The following is a 21928-nucleotide window of genomic DNA, read 5'->3' as shown; positions in this document are numbered from 1 at the left end:
GGAAGAAGAGGAGGAGGAGGAAGAGGAGGAGGAGGAAGAGGAAGAGTAGGAGGAAGAGGAAGAGGAGGAAGAGGAAGAGTATGAGGAAGAGTAGGGGGAAGAGGAGGAAGAGGAAGAAGAGGAGGAGGAGGGTGGAACACTAGTACACTGGTACTGGTACACTAACATTTCTGTCTGTCTATTTGTCTGTCTGTCAAGCTCCCTGTCTATCTGTCTATCCGTCTAGCTCTCTGTCTCAGAGAGCCACAAGACTGTGTCATCACTTTTACTCACATCTTCAAGCAGAGTATAGCACTTTGTCTGGATTTCTTGGGTTATCCTAGGTAATTTATACTATGTATACTTGTATTTATGTGTACCTGTGAGACAGAGATAGACAGACAGATAGAAAGAGAGAGACAGATTGAAAGAGATAGAATGAGGGAGAAAGATAAAACACCATTTTGTATGACACCATGTTTCAGAGTTCCACAAGCTGTAGAACTAATAGGAATATGTTCAGTGACTGTATATTGGTATATATATTATAGAACAATAATAATAAACAATGTTTTGTATTGTTTGTTTTTGTAAACAAGTTTTGTAAACAATATATTGATAATTATGTTTGTGTGCTTATTGTGTTGTATACAACGAGTGTATATATGTACATTGCACCTTACTTTGGTCTCATAGGCCACATAAGTTATGTGAAAAAATAAAATAGTGAAAAAAACAACAAACCTTCAAATACAAGTAAATCAAAGTTTACCGGGTGAGCGGCAGTCGCCGCTGTTGCCATACGCGGCTCATTTTCTGCAAACTTCATGCATCCATATCTCCGTAAGTATTGATGGTAAAATTTTTTTGTTTATCCTATAATGTTCAGAAAAAAAAACTCTATTTTTTCATAAGAAAAAATAATTTTTTTTTTTTTTGAAATTTGGCCGACCCTGAGAACGAGTTTCGGAGAGGGCCTGTCGACCCTCAAAGGGTTAATTATGACCAAGACCATAATTTTGCTACACTTGTGTTTATATAGCTTACTATTACAATCAACATAGCACTGTGTGGATTTGTTGCTCAGCCCATTAACCTTCCAATCCCGTCAATTTATTGGGGTTTCTCTGTGTTCATACCCAATCAACTTTTCTTAAATTAAGCAAGCCAGAAACTGACTGCTTCCTTTTATTTTTTATCATTTGGAATTAGCACAACTGCCAACCTAACATAGTAAGTTTCTTTACTTGTGTATCCCTGCTAATGAATACTATTGCTAATGTAAAGTGCCAATTCCTAATAATGCACTCTTAATGACTGGAACGATCAGTCAAGTTCATCCAGTAACAAAACATGATAATTCTTAAAAGGTACTGGACGTCCCTTCATATGATTACTATGAGTGAGCTCCGTATGTCCAAATACCAGGTGTACAAGTACTGTTTCCCCACAACCAACAATGAGGGAAACACATCTGCTAGAAATTTAATTGTGGTTTGATTAAAAACTGCTTCTTAATCAAAAACTGACTAACAACACTGCCAATTATTTCAAATGCATCAGGACAGCATTGGAAAAAAGTTGAATAAAGGCAAGTCTCTATGCAAGATAGGAAAGCCCTGAATAGCAGAATTGCAGTCAAGAACTTCACTGCCCTGAATACCATAATGTTAAGATACAGTAAAAGGCATAATCCTTGTATTTGCCAAAGAGGTGACACAGTGATTGCTGAATGCAAAGTAAATACAGGGAACCAAAGTTCTGTAGTAAAGCTACTGTAAAGAAGCTACAACAATGAAAGACACAGACAGAGAAGTGATGTGGATAACAGCATCAAGAAGTGAATGTAACTATTAAATACTGACTGTTTTTTGCCAAGTATCTGTGAATTACACTATCAGGAAAATCTGCTGCATATTACACATCACAGGCTTAAAAATAAATTGTTTACACAGTGGTACCATTCAAGCACAAGTGAAAATAGAGTAACCCCTCTTATAATGTAACACTACATGGTACTGTATGATTTTTGTCTAAACACAACTGGAAAAGTGCATTCATTTTTGAAAATTGCTTGAAAAGCCTTGAAAGTATGCACTACATGCAAAAGAATCAAGATATATGCAAAATTTTAGTAGTCCGCATTGTGGGGATTTTCCCCTCCGACCCAAGTTGGTCCCAATGGTTGGCTGGGATCAATGTGCCTGTTTATCAAACTTCTTGGATCCTCCCACTGCCTTATTTCTTTCAAGAGAAATACTAGTGATGCTGGAGGTGTGAAGTAAATAGAGCAAGAATTACTAGAGGTATTGTAATAAGTGGAGTACAGGCAGCCTGCAATTTTGGTCTGAGAGAATCCACTGTTTGTACAATTCAAAACAATGAGAAAATATGAGATTATGCAATAAGTAGTGAAGATTGTGACCTGGATAAAAGAACATCAAAAAGGTCAATACTGCAGAGTAAAACAGATCAGCAATACATTACAGAATACAGCCTCTCCTCACTTAACGACGGAGTTATATTCCTAAGACCACGTCAGTAAATAAATTCATCGCTAAGTGTTCTAATGTCACCTTTGCACCATTTACAACATTTCTGGTATATTTTAAAATGTTTATACGCTATTGTATTGTATATTGTAATAAACAGAATTGAGGGAATCAGCTGTAATATACAGTAGGGCCCCACTTACATGGCAAGTTAAGTTCTAGGCTATTGCTGTTAAGTGGACATCGCTGGAAAGCAGAACACCATTTTCCTCCACTTTTAAATGCATATAAATGCCAGACAACAAGTTTATACTAACTTATATTAAGTTAGTAATAGAACTATGCTTTAAAAAACACAATAAAAAGTAAAATACATACACAGTACATTCACTACTTACCTTAAAATATTTGTAGCTTTATTAATGTAGGGCAAGAGGTGAGTAGTACTTATTTGTAGAAGTCAGGTGTAGGTAGCTGGTAATTGTAGCCCACCTGAGCTACACCTACCGGCTGCCTACACTGCAGCCCAGAGCCATATTATTACCATCGACATACCTTGTTCACTTAATTTAATTGTCTCTAACAACTACCTTTAGATGCCATCATAAACGAGGGGAGAAGTAATCAATAATTCATGCCGAGAATTGCAAACAAAAGTCGAGTGTTAAGGGGAGTGACTAGGCCAAATGCAGATTCATACACGTTTTCTTTGGTGCTGGACCAGAGAAAACGTAATGTTTTCTTTCCGCCCAGCTACCACATGTGTTTCTTATATAATTTCAAAGAAAATATCATACATGGATTAATGAAAATGTCTATATTAACGTAAAATAAGACACTTAATTTGCCCAAGAGTGATTATTATTACGTACTATTAGTACTACTATGGTGTTAAGACTTGAGGGACACTCTTAGTGATTTTAATGTGTACTTGCATGCCGGCACAGTATGTAAGTATACAGTGGACCCCCGGTTAACGATATTTTTTTCACTCCAGAAGTATGTTCAGGTGCCAGTACTGACCGAATTTGTTCCCATAAGGAATATTGTGAAGTAGATTAGTCCATTTCAGACCCCCAAACATACACGTACAAACTCACTTACATAAATACACTTACATAATTGGTCGCATTCGGAGGTAATCGTTATGAGGGGGTCCACTGTATTTAGGTACAGATACACAAGTACAGTGGACCCCCCGGTTAACGATATTTTTTCATTCCAGAAGCATGTTCAGGTGCCAGTACTGACCGAATTTGTTCCCATAAGGAATATTGTGAAGTAGATTAGTCCATTTCAGACCCCCAAACCTACACGTACAAACGCACTTACATAAATACACTTACATAATTGGTCGCATTGGGAGGTGATCGTTAAGTGGGGGTCCACTGTATTATTATCAAAGCGCATATAAAACAGGCAATAACTTTAAAACACTTGAAATTTTGGAAAGTTTCCAGACAAAATACAGTGGACCCCCGCATAACGATTACCTCCGAATGTGACCAATTATGTAAGTGTATTTATGTAAGTGCGTTTGTACGTGTATGTTTGGGGGTCTGAAATGGACTAATCTACTTCACAATATTTCTTATGGGAACAAATTCGGTCAGTACTGGCACCTGAACATACTTCTGGAGTGAAAAAATATCGTTAACCGGGGGTCCACTGTAGAGAGATGTGCTCACGGAGAATGTAACTGGGTGGGGTGTGCCGTATTAGAAAGACGGGTTGCCGTATAGAGAGTTTTGGTCGAAATTTGAAATCGCCATATAAGCGGAATGCTATAAGGCAAAACACCATAAAGTGGGGCCCTACTGTACGTTATTTATGCTTGCACATGGGTCAGAGAGCCCGTCGAAAGGCTGAGTCATCAGTAAACGAGTATGTTGCTAAATGAGGAGAGGCTGTACACAAGTAGTCCATTGCAGACAACTACTGATATTCCTGCACATCAACACAAACCACAGCCATCCACCTCAGTTCAGTAATGCCAAATTAACCTTCTCTGCACACTTATATGCTAAACAATGACAACTAGACTGTAATGAAAAATAAATTGCAATAATTTGATTCACAAATTTGGAGGTGACTAACATAACCTTATTTCTTCGTCATGTGCTCTTCACTTCAGAGACAATTTCCTTAAGATCCCAATTATCAGGAATGTATTGTAATGAGAGTGTTTACTATTCTCAGGAAGAAGGAACGTGTCTAATGTGGAGATGCAAAACTTTGCAAAAGAAAGGACATAAATGTACCACCAGAACCAAATGCAATAATTAAAAAGGCAAACAAAGCAAAACAAAGCTGAAACAGGGTAGGGCAGGTTCAGTGGGGAGAAATAAATGGGATTAGGTTAAGGGCATCAGAGAGTTAAGAGATAAGGAAGGGGTTGGAAAAATAATTTTGAAGGATTAGCTATGGCAGGAGAAGAGGGAATATAAATGTACAAATTCAAGAATTACAAGGATTAAAATAAGAGTTGGATGCAAAAAGTTTGTTATAATAAGTATTAATGCACCTGGAGAAGAGAGGAGTGTACAGAGAGAGGAGGAGACTTTGGGAGATGTCAAGTGTTTAGGAACCTCTGAACAAAGTGAGAGAATAACTGCAGTTGTGAACCTAAATGCTAAAGTGGGAAAAATGGTTAGAGAGGGTGTGGTAAGTTTGGGGTGCCAGGTGTAAATGATTATGAAGGGCCTTTGACTGAACTTTGTATAGAAAGAGGCTTAGTAATAGGTAATACATATTTTAAGAAACAAAAAAAGGATAAATAAGTATGCGAGTTGTAAAACAGCAGATTGTCGTTTAACACTGTTTTATTTGGCACTCATACTCAAATAACCCGCACATAAAAGACAGAAGCTTACGACGACGTTTTGGTCCGACTTGGACCATTGACAAAGTCACACTAACAGAGAAGGAGCAGGACGGCTATATATAGGCAGAAAGAGGTGGAGGTAGTAGTAGTGGTAGTAGTAGTAGTAGTAGTACAAGAATTGTATATAATACCGACAGGATGAAATGACACACGCACAACACCCGGGCATCCCCACCGTAGACGTTTCGCCATCCAGCCAGCCACTGGATGGCGAAACGTCCACAACAAAGACAACCAGACGCCGCACATGTGTTAGTGTGACTTTGTCAATGGTCCAAGTCGGACCGAAACGTCGTCGTAAGCTTCTGTCTTTTATGTGCGGGTTATTTGAGTATCGTTCCAGTCACGGTATTGTGCCTTTTTGTTATTTATTTTATTTGGCACGTTTTGGTTATAGCATTAATGAAGAATTGTGGTATATTTTTGTATAACACTTTGCAAAATTAACTTAACATGGTTCACTTTGTGGGAGGGGAAAAAATTTGGAGCATGTGTTGCTCGCGGCATACACTCTGCTTGGCTGTGGGCTAAACCACTGAATCAACGGAGGAGACCTACTGCCATCCCCTGCCACCCGTCCCACCATTGTCCCAGCCGGTTCATACGTGTGTAGGACGCCTGCTAGGAGCTACCTGTGTTTATTTTTGTTTGTGGTTTGAGTTTAGATCTTTTAATTGCCATATCTTAAATCTGCCAAGCAATCATGGCACCCAGTAGGCATACAAGCATTGCTGAAAGTGGCAAGAAAAGATTTCAGCGTTTAAGGCTTAGAATTAACGAAGGAAATAGAGATATTAGACAATTAGACAAGAGATAGCCTGTGGCCATAATGGAGCGTCACTTTGTGCAAATAAAACGACCGAGGTAAATCTGAGTTTGTGTGATGACTTACTGATTTACATGACTGACTGACTGATTGACTTACTGATTTGACTGATTTACTGACTTAAAGTTACTTTTTCACTGAAGAGGATCCTGAAATGGTGTCTAGAGCAGTTGATGCCTTACCCTAAGTTGTATAATGTACTGTGGGGTAAAATAGAACAGAAATCCATTACAGAATTCATGCGCACTCCAGTACAACCATCAACTTCAGTACAAGGACCTCTACCATCCACCTCAGCCCAGTAGGACCACAGCATAACTCTCCACTCTCTTCACATTCATCCACAAACACAAGCACCCATAATTTAAGGTAAGAAATACTATTATTTCTGTTACATTTGTAGTCTTAAGCAGTGAAAACAACATAGTACATCACGACAATGAACCACAATTATATATTCACTTTTATTTTTGTAAGATCTGTTGGTCTAAAAAAAAAGTTGTTTGGCTTTTTGGGGGCTCCCAGGAACGTAACCTTATTTTTTCCACAAGTTGTCCAGTTTGTCTAACATGGTTTTAACTACCACAGCATTTTCAGGAATGTAACTACCGTGTTAAACCAAGGTCTACTGTATATGACAGTAGTCTGTTAGGCTATGTATTGGTAAACAAAAGTTGATGGGTAGACTTCAGGATATGCATGTTTATAGAGGGGCAACAAATATATCAGAACACTTTTTAGTTGCAGCTACAGTGAAAGTAAAAGGTAGATGGGATACAAGAAGAATTGCATCAGCAAATAAGAGTGGTGAAGGTTTAAAAACTAAAGAGAAGGCAGTTAGGGTAAGATATAAATAACTATTGGAAGGAAGATGGGCTAGTGTGAGTATAGGCAATGAGGCTGAAGAAGTATGGGTAGACTTAAGAATGCAGTGTTAGTGTTCAGCAGAAGTATGTGGTTACAGGAAAGTGGGTGTGGGAGGTAAGAAGAATGGTGAGGTAAAGAGAAAAAGTTAGCATATCAGAGGTTTTTTACAAAGTATAAGTGTTATAAGGAGGTGTTATGACCAATGTCATAATGTGATTAATTTATATGTATTATCCACTTAATATTATACTCTGGGTTTCTTTAATATTAGCTAAATTAAAGATTCCACTAGTTTATAATATTATCTGATTTAGGAATATACCCGGGTATGATGTATATATATATATCTTGAGTAATGTGTTAGATAGGTACTCCTGGCTAAGGTTTATAACAAGGTATCTCCACTGGTGGGTAGTTTGCACCGCTCTACCCTCTCCCCCTTTTGACGAGTTGATGTCATGAAGGAATTTACTGTATAGTTCAGTTCACTCTCTCTGCTGACTCAGTGTGCATTGACTGAGCTACCCTCCTAGTACTCCGCCTTATTCTCACTTGGATAGAGAATTGGGTTATAGAAACTCCTGATCCAGCTTGTGGTTTATTGTGAAGTCTGCTGACAATCATATACTGTTATCTTCAGGTTACGATGTGACGACCAGTGTCAAGCTTAGAACTTTGTGATATATTCCTTATGCCAGGGAGTTACTCAGAAAAAGTGTTAATTCTCAATATATGTACTTGCACACAAGTAATGTTACTACTGAGGAAGCGATAATATTCCTCTGATCATTGTCAAGTGTAGTGACCATATTGACATGTACATTCTATTTAAGAGTTTTCTTGTGTGAAGGAAAGTTCCTGACAGTGATATTTAATAGATATTTATGAATATCTAAAGTATTTAAGCTTTTAAATAAAAAGAAACTTGAAAAGACTGAGTAACTATTATTTGTGCCTTACATTTCTAAGTTTGGAAACATATCCTTTCATTCTATGAAGTGTGTTGTTACGGAATGCACTAACCTGGCTAAAGATTAAGATTTGAACCGTAACAGGAGGTAGGAGTATATGGAGAGAATAAGAGATAGATTAAGAAAGTAGGGAAGGAATGTAAAAGGAGAGCAAATGAGAGAATGGGTGAGATACTGTCAACAAATTGTGATGAGAATCAGAAAATGTTTTGGAGTGAGATTAATAGGTTGAGAAAACCTAGGGAATGAATGGATTTGACAGTTAAAAATAGGAGAGGAGAGTTATTAGATAGAAAGTTGGAGGCATTAGGTAGATGGAGAGAATATTTTGAGGAACTGTTAAATGTTGATGAAGATGGGGAATCTGTGATTGTGTCCACTGGGCATGGAGGTATAACATCTTGTAGGAGTGAGGACGAGGCAGATGTTAGTGTGGGGGAAGTGCATGAGGCTGTGGGTAGAATAAAAGGGAAGTAAACCAGCTGGGATTTATGGGATAAAGATGGTAATGTTAAAAGCAGGTGGGAATATAGTTTTGCAATGGTTGGTGCTTTTATTTAATAAATGTACAAAAGAGGAGGAGGTACCTAGAGACTGGCAGAAAGCATTTATAGTTCCTTTGTAGAAAGGCAAAGGAGACAAGTGAGAATGTAAAAAATTATAGGAAAGTAAGTCTGTTGAGCATACCTGGTAAGATGTATGGTAGTTATTATTGAAAGAATTAAGAGTAAGATGGAGAGCAGGATTTTGAGTGAATAAGGAGGCTTTAGGAGGTGTGTAGAACAAGTGTTTACAGTGAAGCATATAGGTGAACAGTATTTACATAAAGGTTTTCATTGCATTTATGGATTTGGAAAAGACATATGATAGGGAAGCACTGTGTCAGATGTTGCAAGTGTATGGAATAGGTGGTAAGTTACTGAAAGCAGTTAAGAATTTTTACTAGGATAGTGAGACACAGGTTGGAGTATTTAGGAGAGAGGGATATTATTTCCCAGGATGCATGACCCTTATCTAAATACCTTGTGGCGTTCTGCTAATACGGACATTTCAAATTATGACCAAAACTTGCTATATGGTTCCTCCACCTGACTTTCTAATACGGTCACCATGCCCCACCTGGTTTGTTTACATTTTCTGTGAGCACGACTCTCCATTACGTCTGGAAGCTTTCCAAATTTCAAGCGTTTTAAAGTTATTTTATATATACGTACTCTGATAATTATACTTGTGTGTATTTGAACAGTGGACCCTCTGTTTTTGCTACCCTCTGATTTCGTGATTTTCGGTTATCGCCGACTTTTTTTGTCACAATATAGTCTCTGTTGTCGCTAATTTCCTCTGGTTTTGCCGGTTGTACAGAACACACCCGAGTCCCCACACACACAAAGCCTCCCACACACCATTCTGAATCAGTGTGGCATTGTTTCTTGGCAAGTGAACATTACCCTGCCAGGTTATACAAAACATTTCATAATCCATTATTTTTTGTGCTTGTTTATTGTGTGTAACTACTAAATAAGCCACCATGGCCCAAAGAAAGCTCCTAGTACCAGCCCTTTGGTGGAGAAGGTGAGAAACGTGATAGAATTCAAGAACTCATAGCAAAGTACCAAAGTGGAGGAGGAAGAGAGAAGGGAGAACGTGCCTTCCTCAGTGATTCTGCAATATGTATGATACTAAAGCAGCAGGAGTCGATAAAGACTACAGCACCAGCCAGCGACAAAGTGTTGCATTATCGGTGTAGCAAGTAAGTTAAGCGATTAAGTGATAGAAAAGACAACACGAAACTAACTCCTCCAATGTTGTTGGAGGTATACAGGGCCAATGACAACATATGCCGCACTGAGTATCTTCCACCACCCTAAACCTCTGCCAGCATCTCCAAGGTGTGTGTAAATATTGTAAATATTTCTTATTTATGAATTACTTACATTGTTTCACTGTAATTAATGGTGGTGGCCTCTACTGCCACCACCACCACTATATGTATGGCTTATGCTGTCAGTGGCCCTTATAAACCCAACAATAACACCACCGCCACTCGTCACATACGCAATGACATATTTTATTCATTCTAGTGTATATATCATGCTTCTACAATATTAACATTGTTTACTATGTCATATTAGATGAATTATGATAAATAAATAAGCCGCAGAGTTGATATTAGCGTCATATTGTTGATATTAGCATCATATTGAAGCATTTTGTCCTGTCTCCAAACAAACTTGCCTCCCTCTCCCCTCCTCACTCTTTTCCATATGCCAACAGGAGTCTTCAATAAAGGTAAAAGTGATTTAACCCTTTCAAGGTTGAGAGGCCCTCTCAGAGACTTGTTCTTAGGGTTGGCCAAATTTCAAAAAAAAAAAAAAAAATTCTTATGAAAAGATAGAGAATCTTTTCTCGATCATAATGACACCAAAAGCATGAAATTTGATGGAAAACTTATGGAATTATGCTCTCGCGAAGTTAGCAGTCTCGACGATGTTTACGCATCAGCGATTTTGCCCACTTTGAGCCCTATTTTCGGCCAATTCCAGTGTACTTGTCGACAAAAATCATAACTATTTCGCTAGAACTCCATTTTTTCTATTGAATGAGTACAAGAAACCACCCATTTACTGATTTCAACTATCCAATACAGTGGTCAGAATTTAGCAATTTTGCCAATTTCACACAAATTTCAGAAGATGCCAATTTCCGAATAGGGTCCAGAATAAACAAGAAAGACATTCCTGGCACTAAAATAACATTTCCTCTGTTCAGTAGTCATGTCCCCATGCCCCTCTTACATTCTTTTGCTTTCCACTTTGAATTTTTATTCTCACAAAAAAATAGAAGATTTACTGTTATGCAGACTACTGCATTAGTGTAGAAATGGTATAAATAATATCAGCGCACTTGTGAAAGAATATTAGACTCACCAGTTGATGTGTATTAAATGTATAGCATGATTTGTTTACTTTTGAACTTTGGTAAAAATCGAACATTTCTGCTACTTTGAGCTCAATTTCAAGATGCTTTTCTTTGTAAAACCAGTCAAAATCATCTCAATTTCTGAAATATGTCTTCCATTCTATAAAATGAGACCAGGAAAACTAGAATACAACAATAAATACCATACAAAAATACAGTGCAAAGTCGATGTTTTAATCCAAAAACACAGTCAGTTTTTTTTTTTTCTCATTACGCACTGTGTGCTGCAGGATTTTTTTTATACTGTGCACACTGACCACAAACCCATTCTTTCATATGTAGGCCTACCAGCTTTCTCTCACTAGATTTGAGGGCGCTAAAATTTAGGTGTACTAGTACAGTGGACCCCCGCTTAACGATCACCTCCAAATGCGACCAATTATGTAAGTGTATTTATGTAAGTGCGTTTGTACATGTATGTTTGGGGGTCTGAAATGGACTAATCTACTTCACAATATTCCTTATGGGAAAAAATTCGGTCAGTACTGGCACCTGAACATACTACTGGAATGAAAAAAGTTCGTTAACCGGGGGTCCACTGTACGTCAAAAACCTTGATGCATAAGCCGTACTAGTACTGCCGAAATCCTGAAAGGGTTAAATGTTCATTTATCCATTTCATTAGTGTTTTATATTTATTTCTCATTGTTTTCTTATTATAAAACTATATTCTCTAAAAAATGTATTTTTTGTTAATACTTTTGGGTGTCTGGAATGGATTAATTTGATTTACATTATTTCTTATGGGGAAAATTATTTCAGTTTTTGTAATTTTCGAGTTTCGTCAGATTCTCTGGAATGGATTAATTATGAAAACCAAGGGTCCAGTGCACCTAAATAAACTTACACACTGTGCTGGCATGCAGGTACACATTAAAATCACAAAGAGTGTCTTATTAATCTTGGAGACACTGTATTAAAAATGATAAAAAAAAACACAATAATAATTACTCTGAGCTGCATTAAATGTTGTATAAAACATTAATATAGACATATTGCTTAATCCATCTATGATATTTTTTCAAAATTATTTAATAAACAGCTACATAACATATAAACATGATAAATACAACCTACAACAGAATAAATTAAAAAAATATTAGATGTTGTTCCAGTCGTCTTGTCAGAAAGAATAACAATTTCTTTGGTTCAACACCAAAGAAAATGTGTACACAATAGTATTACTGGGGGTAACTGTAGAAAATTATGCCTTTTGTATGCCTTCATTAAGGGCATCATTCCTTCTAAAAATTGTGTGCTACATGAGAATGAGTGTGTTGCTCTTTATTTATTTTACTGTACCAACAAGGAGACAACTTGTACTCAACATCAGGCATTTTTATTATGATATAAGCTTTACAAATATGGAAATGAACATGTATCAACCCACCAGTGACATTGTTTACATACTCTGCAGCTCTGTCCTTTCTCATTTACTCATTCTCTCTCTCTCTTGTTTAATCATTTTTATCTCGTTTACTCACCTCTCATCCTACATTAACCCTTTCAGGGTCCGTCCCGTAGATCTACGGCTTTACGTTCAGGGTCCAAACCGTAGATCTACGTCATGAGCTCAGCTCTCTCTGATAAACTGTGAGTGGTACATTTGGGCCTAGATATGAGAGAATACATCTATGTGGTATGCGTGCACCACAAAACAAATCCTGCAGCACACTGTGTATAATGAGAGAAAAAAAAATGAGACCATGATTTTTTATTAAAACAGCGACTTTGCAGTGTTTTTTTCGTATGTTTTTTATAGTTGTATTTGTGATTTCTTGGTCTCATTAGATAGAATGGAAGACATATTACAGAAATAGAGATGATTTTGATTGGTTTAAGCACTGGAAATGGCTTGAAACTGAGCTCAAAGTAGCAGAAATGTTAAATTTTTGCTGATGTTCAAGAGTAAACAAACGACCTCACATGTCTAATACACGCCAGCTGGTGGGTCTAATATACATTCACAAATGTGGTGATGATATTTATACAATTATTACAATATTGCATAACAGTAAATCTTCTATTTTTTGGTGTGAATAAAAATTCATTATGTGAATAAAAAATCAAAATGGAATCTATTTATAAAGCCTCAAAACATAACTAATGAACAGAGGAAATGTTAGTTTAGTGCCAGGAATACCTACATTGTTTATTCTGGACCCTATTTTGAAATTGGAATATTTTGAACTATGTTAAATTGGCCAAATTACCAACTTACGATCAATTTATTTTGTAGTTGAAACAGTTGACTTGGCGATTTCTTGTGCTCAATCGATAGAAGTAATACTAGTGAAATAGCTAAGAATTTGGTCGACTGGAATAAAGTAATTGGCCTAAAATGGGAGTCAAAGTCGGCAAAATAGCCGATTCGCAAATATCCCTGACACATCAAAATTCGCGAGAGCATAATTTCGTCAATTTTCCATCAAATTTCATACTTTTTGTTTTATTACCTTCACAAAAAGATTCTCAAGCATTTCATAAGAAAAAATAACTAATTTTTTTTTTAAATTCTTGGACACTGGGGCACCACTTCAGATTTTGGCCTTGGACCCTGAAGGGGTTAAGACTTCAAATATTTTAAGGTAAGTAATGAGTGTACTATATATGCATTTTATTTCTCTATGGTGATTTAAATGTTGTAGTACATGTATATTACATGTAAGTGGGGTGGCCAGGGAGGCTACCATACCTCCCTCAACTGACTTTTTACAAATAAATACTGTTCACCTCTCACCCTACATTAAGACTACTGCTAACTTAATATATGTTAGTGTAACCTTATTATCTTGCATTTATATACATTTATAAGCAGAAAAAATGGCGCTCTGCTTTCCGGCGATATCCGCTTTCTGGCGGTAGCCTGGAACCTCACCTGCTGTTTAAGTGGGGCCCTACTGTATTTATAGATGGGGTTGTAAGAGAAGTGAATGCTTGGGTGTTGAGAAGAGTTGTTGGATTACGAGTGGGAGTTGTCACAGTTGCTTTTTGCTGATAGAATGAAAGACTGACTTCGAAGGCGTATAAATCTATTGTGGAAGGAAGGCGGGGTAGGGGTCGTCCTAGGAAAGATTGGAGAGAGGAGGTAAAGGTTTTGTGTGTGAGGAGCTTAGACTTCCAGGAAGCATGCATGAGCGTGTAAGACAGGGGCGAGTGGAGGTAAATAGTTTTCATGACTTGACATGTTGTTGGAGTGTGAGAATTGTAACATTTATGAAGGGATTCTGGGAAACTGATTTGCTGAGCTTGAGTCCTGGAGGCAGGAAGTACAGTGCCTGTGCTCTGAAGGACGGGTGGAGATACATTGCAGTTTTTGAACTGTAGTGTAGGCACACCTCTGGCAAGACAGTGATGGAGTGAATGATGATGACGATGAAAGTGTTTCTTCTTTTTCGGGTCACCCTGCCTCAGTGGGAATCAGCTGATGTGTTAATAAAAAAAATAAACCCTCAGTGGGAAATGGGCAATGCATTAATAAAAAAAATATACAGAAAAGGAAGTATAAGTGAGGTAAGCAACAAGAACCTGAAAGTAGAGACTGAAGGACTGTAACATAGGTGATGATTGTAAAAGCAATTTTAATAATATCAGTGGTAATTTTAAAGGTTGCAGGATCATGAAGGCCATGGAAGCTAAAAAGACAGCGGAAATGATAGGCATGACTGCAGTCTGTTAAGGAAGGAACATTAGGATATGCATATAAACTTCTGACTGGGAACAAAGAAAAGGCTCTAGACACAAATGCACTTCCTGAAGAAGAATGACACCAGGTCCAAAAAAAATTAATGTACAGAAGCCTAAAGAGAATTTGCCTATTACTACCTCAGAAACAATGAGAAAATTCTAAATAAATCCAGTCTATTACATGCAACTTTCAGGAAGCTTACAAAATTTGATTTGCATACTAAGCACCTAAGGATGTGAGGTGTGGTTCAAGTGGTATTACAGTCAACTGTCGCTTATCAATGTCAACTGACTGTACCAGTATGAGTAATGGCAAAATCATTCAAATTTAACATATATAAAACTATATTAGGTAAAATCATTGTGCACTTTATATTCTTCTGGGCTACCTCCTGCCTGAGCAAAGGCTTGGCTGGCAAAGACTGTTATTAAGCCAAACACAAAAGTGTCTGCCATAAATGCCTTGGAACAAGAGTTCCAGTTAGTCTCTAGACTAAAAGAATGTACTTGGGACAAGATGTGATATTATCCAATGTATAATTATTTTTTCTAGGTCAAAAAATGAAGACAATAACATCCTGGCATTCAAAAAAGGCATGATGACCGTACACAAGATAGTGGAGTAGCCAAAAAGCTTTAAAGTCTCTAGGTACCATATAACTTTAAATGTCCTTTGCAATTTGCAAATAAGAGGGTAATTACTTGAAATGTTATCCAACTTATGAGGTGTGCTAGAAAGTCTATGTTGAAGCAACACCTGGGTACAATAATTTCAGATAACCTATCATTTAGAAAACACAAGGTAAATGCTGCCAAAACCAGAAAAATGAGAGGGTGAATAACAAGAACTTTCAAAACAAGAAAATAATGTCAATGGTGACACTACTGAAATCACTTGTGCTTTTTCTCTTGCCTAAAGACCACTGTCTGACTGACTGTTCCATTCAAAGCACCTGTAATATACCTGTGACCAGTTTCAATAATCTTCCTATTCACGCAGCCTAGCCCAGGGACAGGCTTTTCCATTGTTTGTCTGGTTAATCTATAGGTAGTAGGTTGGTAGACAGCAACTGCCCAGGGAGGTACTACCATCCTGTCAAGCGAGTGTAAAATGAAAGCCTGTAATTGTTTTACATGATGGTAAGATTGCTGGTGTCCTTTTTTTCTGTCTCATAAACAGGCAAGATTTCAGGTACATCTTGCTACTTCTACTTACACTTAGGTCACACTACACATACATGTACAAGCACATATATACATACCCCTCTGGGTTTTCTTCTATTTTCTTGCTAGTTCTTGTTCTTGTTTATTTCCTATCTCCATGGGGAAGTGGAACAGAATTCTTCCTCCGTAAGCCATGCGTGTCGTAAGAGGCGACTAAAATGCCGGGAGCAAGGGGCTAGTAACCCCTTCTCTTGTATATATCACTAAATTTAAAAGAAGAAACTTTCGTTTTTCCTTTGGGGCCACCCTGCCTCGGTGGGATACAGCTGGTACGTTGAAAGAAAGAAGAAAGCCTGGTTAACCAGACAACTGCTGTTGGTGGCCCACTGTGTCACATATTCATCACCAGTGACATATTTAGCAGAGACAATGATTTGAGTCTCCTCATGAAAACTACACTCATTCCAGCAATATTTCTGATATCTGCTGGTAGCAGACTGAGCAGCTGCAGACCATGGATTGTAATACAATATTCTATTTTGTGTCCATTACACCTCTGCTCTTCACTGAGTGTATTTTACATTTATGCTATAATGAGAAAAAGGGAAATGATTGTTGTTGTGGAGATCATTTGTTAAAAGTCAAATCAATATCAAACACCATAGAAGAAGCAGACAGAGAGATCTACACACAAGGGAGAGATTACAGGTGTGGGAATCTAGATGTGTTGGAACAGTCACATAACCAGGAGACAACTGAATCATCTAATCTAGCATAAAATAAAGATGAAAGCATCCTTGACAATAAACAAGAAGCCACTAATCAACCCTGAGAAGTGATCCTTTTTCGTGTGATGAATAGTGCAATTATTCTCAAAAATAATCTCCAGCCCTAACCAGGTTGACACCACCAAAAGTAATTGAGCAAGGCTTATCAAAACCATATATTTAGACAAGAGTAATTGTCTTTCAGGAAGTAATGGCAGAGGACAAACCAGAAAAAAAGCCAGCAGTACCCCCATTTTAAATGGGTTATGAATCCAAGGCCAGGTTGGAGGCGGGGATGATAAAGATCTGGAATAATGTCATAGGTAGTTGTATCGGTCGTGGTATCTTTCAGGAAACTTCTTACTGGCTGTTACAAGAGCAGTTAATAAGCCTCTAATGCACTGTGGAAGATGCCAGGGCTGTGATTAAAAGACAATCAGTTAGTTGATAAATTTCATTCTGTCCAGCATACTTAACTTACATTAGGGTGAAGTTTGAAAGGAAAGCTCCATCCTGCCACTGGGGGCATTGCTAATCAACCCACATTACAATTATTATTTTATGTCTTTAAGATGCTGGTGGTCCTATATGAGCACAAAAATAATTTGACTACAAAATCAAATTTCATTTTATCTAGTCACAAGAGTCCCAGAGACAGAGAGAAATACTGTATACAAGTTAGTCCTTGGATTTCTGCAGGCCATGGGGTGATCAGACTTAGTTACCCCAGAACTGAGGTTTTAGCCCAAGGTTGGGGTTGGTTGACCCTGATTAGAGCCAGCTTTACTGAGTTTTGAAGAGACCACTGATAATACCAAAATAAAGATACTGACTACACATCACTGACACTCAAGTATATAACTGTTACACAACTTTTACTCAAAGACAGTGCGTCACCACCATAAGTACACTGGCACCAAGACAACAAGCATCCATCCACACCCACAGGGATGGCACCACTGGCACCATGACAAACATCTATCCACACCCACAGGGATGGCACCACTTGCACCATGACAAGCATCCATCCACTCCCACAGGGATGGCACCACTGGCACCATGACAAGCATCCATCCACACTCACAGGGATGGCACAACTGGCACCATGACAACAAGCATCCATCCACACCAACAGGGATGGAACCACTGGTACCATGACAACAAACATTCATCCACACCCACAGGGATGGCACCACTGGGCTCCCAACAGAGGGCTAGTAATAGTACCTCAGTTCTACATCACCCTCTTTCCTTCAGGAGTGAGTGAGTGGGTCATCTGAGAAAACTTTTATCAGGATGCTGTTCCTGATGAATAAATGACAAATGAAAGTCTCTTAGCAGCAATGTGACCAGAAGATAGAAGTCCCATAAAAGGACTTGCATCACAAAAGGGCTTTGAAAAACCTTAAAGACCAACAGACTGAGGTAAGTAGGTAAGTCTGAACCTGCCAGCCAGAAGTGTTGTCATGCATGACAAACAGCAGAGGACAGTTGTTGATCAACCTCTGTATGTACAACTTCACTGTATAGGAAGTTGCAGGCAATGCAGTTTACTATGCCCAAGTGCTGACCCACAAAGGGCTAAGGGCTAGTACCCAATTTTTTTCTAGATAGTCCTAGTTAAAAATTTTTTTTTTTTTTTTTGGTTACAGCTTTTTCCCCTTATATTAAGTTTCACAATAATTTTTTTGCATATTAATACCACAAGAACAGTCACTACATTGTATCTCCAATTATACAATCTAATGATATTATCATAGCTGCTAAAACCTTCAGTACCTTGAGCACTTACCCAGGCTCCTTACATATACACTTTACTAGCTCCAATTTTGTAGTGTATTCTAATCAAACAACACATTTACATGATAAGTATATGATTTAACCCTTAAACCATGTCAGACCAGGAACGGTGTGTAGACAGAATGAAAATTAAAAAAAAAAAAAAAAAAAAAAAAGAATATCTTACCATTTAAAATTTTTCAGTTTTTGAAAGCAAACTTAAAATAATGAAAGACGGAAGAAAGTTTACCAATTTATAGTGTTGAAGTGGGTAAAATACATCAGTGATCGTCAACACCAGAGTAAATACTCATAGGAGTACTCACACTTTCCAATTAACTTAAGCCAAATTTATAGTATTTATAAATGTTTTGTTTTCAATGTTCAAAACAATGTACAGTGTTTAAAAGAGTTTTAGCACTTGAAAAATGCAGAGAAGCACAGCAAGTCTTAGCCCAAATTCCAATATTCGCTGTAAATTCTACAATTTTTGTCTTATTTTCAGTGGTTGTATCTGTCTTCTAATACTACCTACAAGGAAATCTTGTGATATTTCAATAATGTCAAATTGTAATACTCCTTAAAATGTAGAAACAAGTCATATTGTTTGTTTGACTTTTGTTTTTTTTTGATGATCCTATGTTAAATTATCTACATGTTTTGGCTGAATTCCACTGTTAAGATTATAAAATTGCAATAAATTTGAAACAAATTTATTATAGTTTCTTGCCAGCTTGAAACCCTATCAAAGTCTGATAATCCTCAAAATTGGAAAACAAGCCACATTGCCTTTATTGGCAAATCCTGAGAAAATAAATTACATGCTCAAGTGTGCATTGACTGAATTCCAAACTAATAAATTTAGAACAAGCAAGGCATCTTTCTGCCAGTACCATACTATGTTTGCTGGGAAGAATGTAATTAGGGCAAAACAAGTCTTGTCTGTGTTGTTAACATGTGCTTCTGAGACACTGTCTCCTCATGATACACTAGTGAACCACCTGGTCCTGTACTGTTTCACCATGATACACTATGTGGACCACTTGGTCCTGTACTGTTTCACCATGATACACTATGTGGACCACTTGGTCCTGTACTGTTTCACCATGATACACTATGTGGACCACTTGGTCCTGTACTGTTTTACCATGATACACTATGTGGACCTAACTGGTCCTACAGTTTTTTCCTAGGCAAGAGGTGGTGGTAGGTAATCCAAATGGTTGACCCAAGACCTAAAATGGTGACTCACAGCAAAGTTGAAGGCACGAAAAAATTGGGCATACACTGTGAGTCATACACAGCCAAGTCCACAAATGCATGAACCAAGACATACACAGCTCAGTCCCCGAATGTATGACCCAAGTTATACACAGTCTAGTCCCCAGATGTATGATTCAAGTCATACACAGTTTAAGGGTTAACAGACCTTGATTTAACAGACTCTGGAAATACGAGACAAAACCCACGTAGAAACAACAATGTTGGTTGGTTACACACATTTTGATATATCTTTGACGAGTTTCAAGAGTTTTTCTACTCCCAGAGCCTGGCCCGGGGTCATTACTGTTACTGTCACAACTGCCACCTACTCCACCTATCAGTATGTATTCTCTAATATGAGTTTCTCATGCATTTTACTAAATGATTTATAAAATCTTTTAAGACACAATGAGCACAGTAATATTTTTCACACAAAATGAACTCTCATCCACTTAGAGAATTAATTTGGTTTCTTTCCTATATGATTTTTCATGTGATTTATTAAATATATTTACTGCAATAGAAAAATCTCTGGCGCTAAACACTGATATCATTATCTCCAGTATGCCTTGCCATATGTCTAGCTAAATTTGATTTACTCGAATAGAATTTTAAACACTGTGAACACTGATGTGCTTTCTCTCCTGTATGATTTCTCATGTGATTTACTAAATCATACTTATTGGAACAAACTTTGTCACACTCTGAACACTGATACGGCTCCACTACTTGCGTATGAATTCTCATGTGTTTCGTTAAATCAGATTTATCAGAGAAATCTTTTTGACATTTTGAACACTGGTATGGCTTCTCTCCAGTATGAATTCTCAAGTGTTTTACTAAATCAAATTTATTTGAGAAGCGCTTGGAACATACTATGCATTGATAAGGTTTTACCCCGAGATGATTTTTGAGGTGTTTTATTAAATTAGATTTTGTTGAAAAATCTTTTACACACAAAGAACAATGAAATGGGTTTATTCCTGTATGAACTCTCATGTGAGTAATTAAACCAGCTTTATATGAAAAGTTTTTTGGACATTCTGTACACTGAAATGGTTTCACTCCGCTATGAAGTCTCATGTGTCTTACTAGGTAAGTTTTTTGCAAAAACTCTTTTTGACACAAAGAACATTGGTATGGTTTTGGTCCTGAATGAATATCCATGTGTTTTAATAAATCAGAATTAAGTGAAAAATCATTTTGGACCAATAAATCCTGGTGTGGTTTATCTTCCATATGAATTGCTCTGTGTGATAGCAACTCAGATATGGTTGGAAAATCTTTTACACACTCTAAGCATTGGTATGTCTTAACTTCTGTTGCTGGAGCAGAGTTCTCTTCAAGTATTTCAGAGTTCTCTTCTGAAGGAACTTTAATTTCTGTTGCCAGAGCAGATTCAAGTATTTCATATGCTTTCTCTTCTGAATGACTTTCTACTGGAACAGATTCTTCCTCAGGTATTTCATGTGCTTTCGTTTCTAAATTAATTGTAAGTTCTGTTGCTGGAGCAGCAGCAGCAGCAGTTTCTTCTTCCAGTATTTCAGACATGATGAACACACTTTTCAATATATCCTCACATTTATTTTAGTGGACTTTTTGTGAAAAATTGATAAACAAAAATCGAATGTCTCTTCTCTGTGAGACTGTTTCTAAAAATATCTTTGACAAAGGCTATAAACCCATGTGAACACTGATATAATTCTGTAAAAAACTCTATGCACTGTAATAGATTTTCACAGTTTTGTAAAGCTTCCTACATTTATATTGTATATATTAGAAAACATTATGTCAACAATACAATAAATTCTATTCAAAGTTTTAAATAATGATACAGTTCTTTCAGTACAGCCACACTATACATGGGTAAATAATTTACTTTGCTTAAATTCACTGATATGTTACCTAAATGAATTTCTTATAATCATGAACTTGTAAAAAAATTATTATTTTTCCCTGTCTCTTTCCTCGATATGTAGTCTACATACATTATTGCACCCTGAAATAGCTTTGAATTACCTTACTTTAACTCATGTATACCGACATAAGACAGCGTACAGAAGTGAGTTCATAAAAGCGAGGTTTTATTCAGTAAGGAATGAGGAGAGTGTCTGCAGCCGCGGGTGTTTGTCGTGTGACATCATGATTCATTCAGCTGTTAAACACCTGCTGTTGTACCACAACTTGAGTTTCCATCACATCTAAAAAAAAAAATAAGGGATCAAAACTACATCAGTATACACATCTTCAGAGATAAAATTTAATATGAT

The 21928-nt window shown here is 37.2% G+C and overlaps 1 protein-coding gene across 1 annotated transcript in view; it reads right to left on the bottom strand.

Moving 5' to 3' along the window:
- Positions 1 to 3385: 3385 nt before the first annotated feature.
- LOC128695504 (zinc finger protein 271) overlaps positions 3386 to 21928 on the bottom strand; it is an 88337-nt gene continuing 69794 nt past the window's right edge. Inside the window, exon 2 of the mRNA XM_053786189.2 lies at positions 3386 to 21859. Coding sequence (XP_053642164.1) covers positions 20196 to 21209 — 1014 coding nt within the window. The 5' untranslated portion in view covers positions 21210 to 21859 and the 3' untranslated portion in view covers positions 3386 to 20195. The remainder of the gene's footprint in view (positions 21860 to 21928) is intronic.

Source organism: Cherax quadricarinatus, chromosome 50 (genome assembly GCF_038502225.1).
Source record: "Cherax quadricarinatus isolate ZL_2023a chromosome 50, ASM3850222v1, whole genome shotgun sequence".
Taxonomy (NCBI): domain Eukaryota; kingdom Metazoa; phylum Arthropoda; class Malacostraca; order Decapoda; family Parastacidae; genus Cherax; species Cherax quadricarinatus.
The sequence above is the reverse complement of the archived record's forward strand: the minus strand, read 5'-3'. Positions and strand labels throughout refer to the sequence as shown.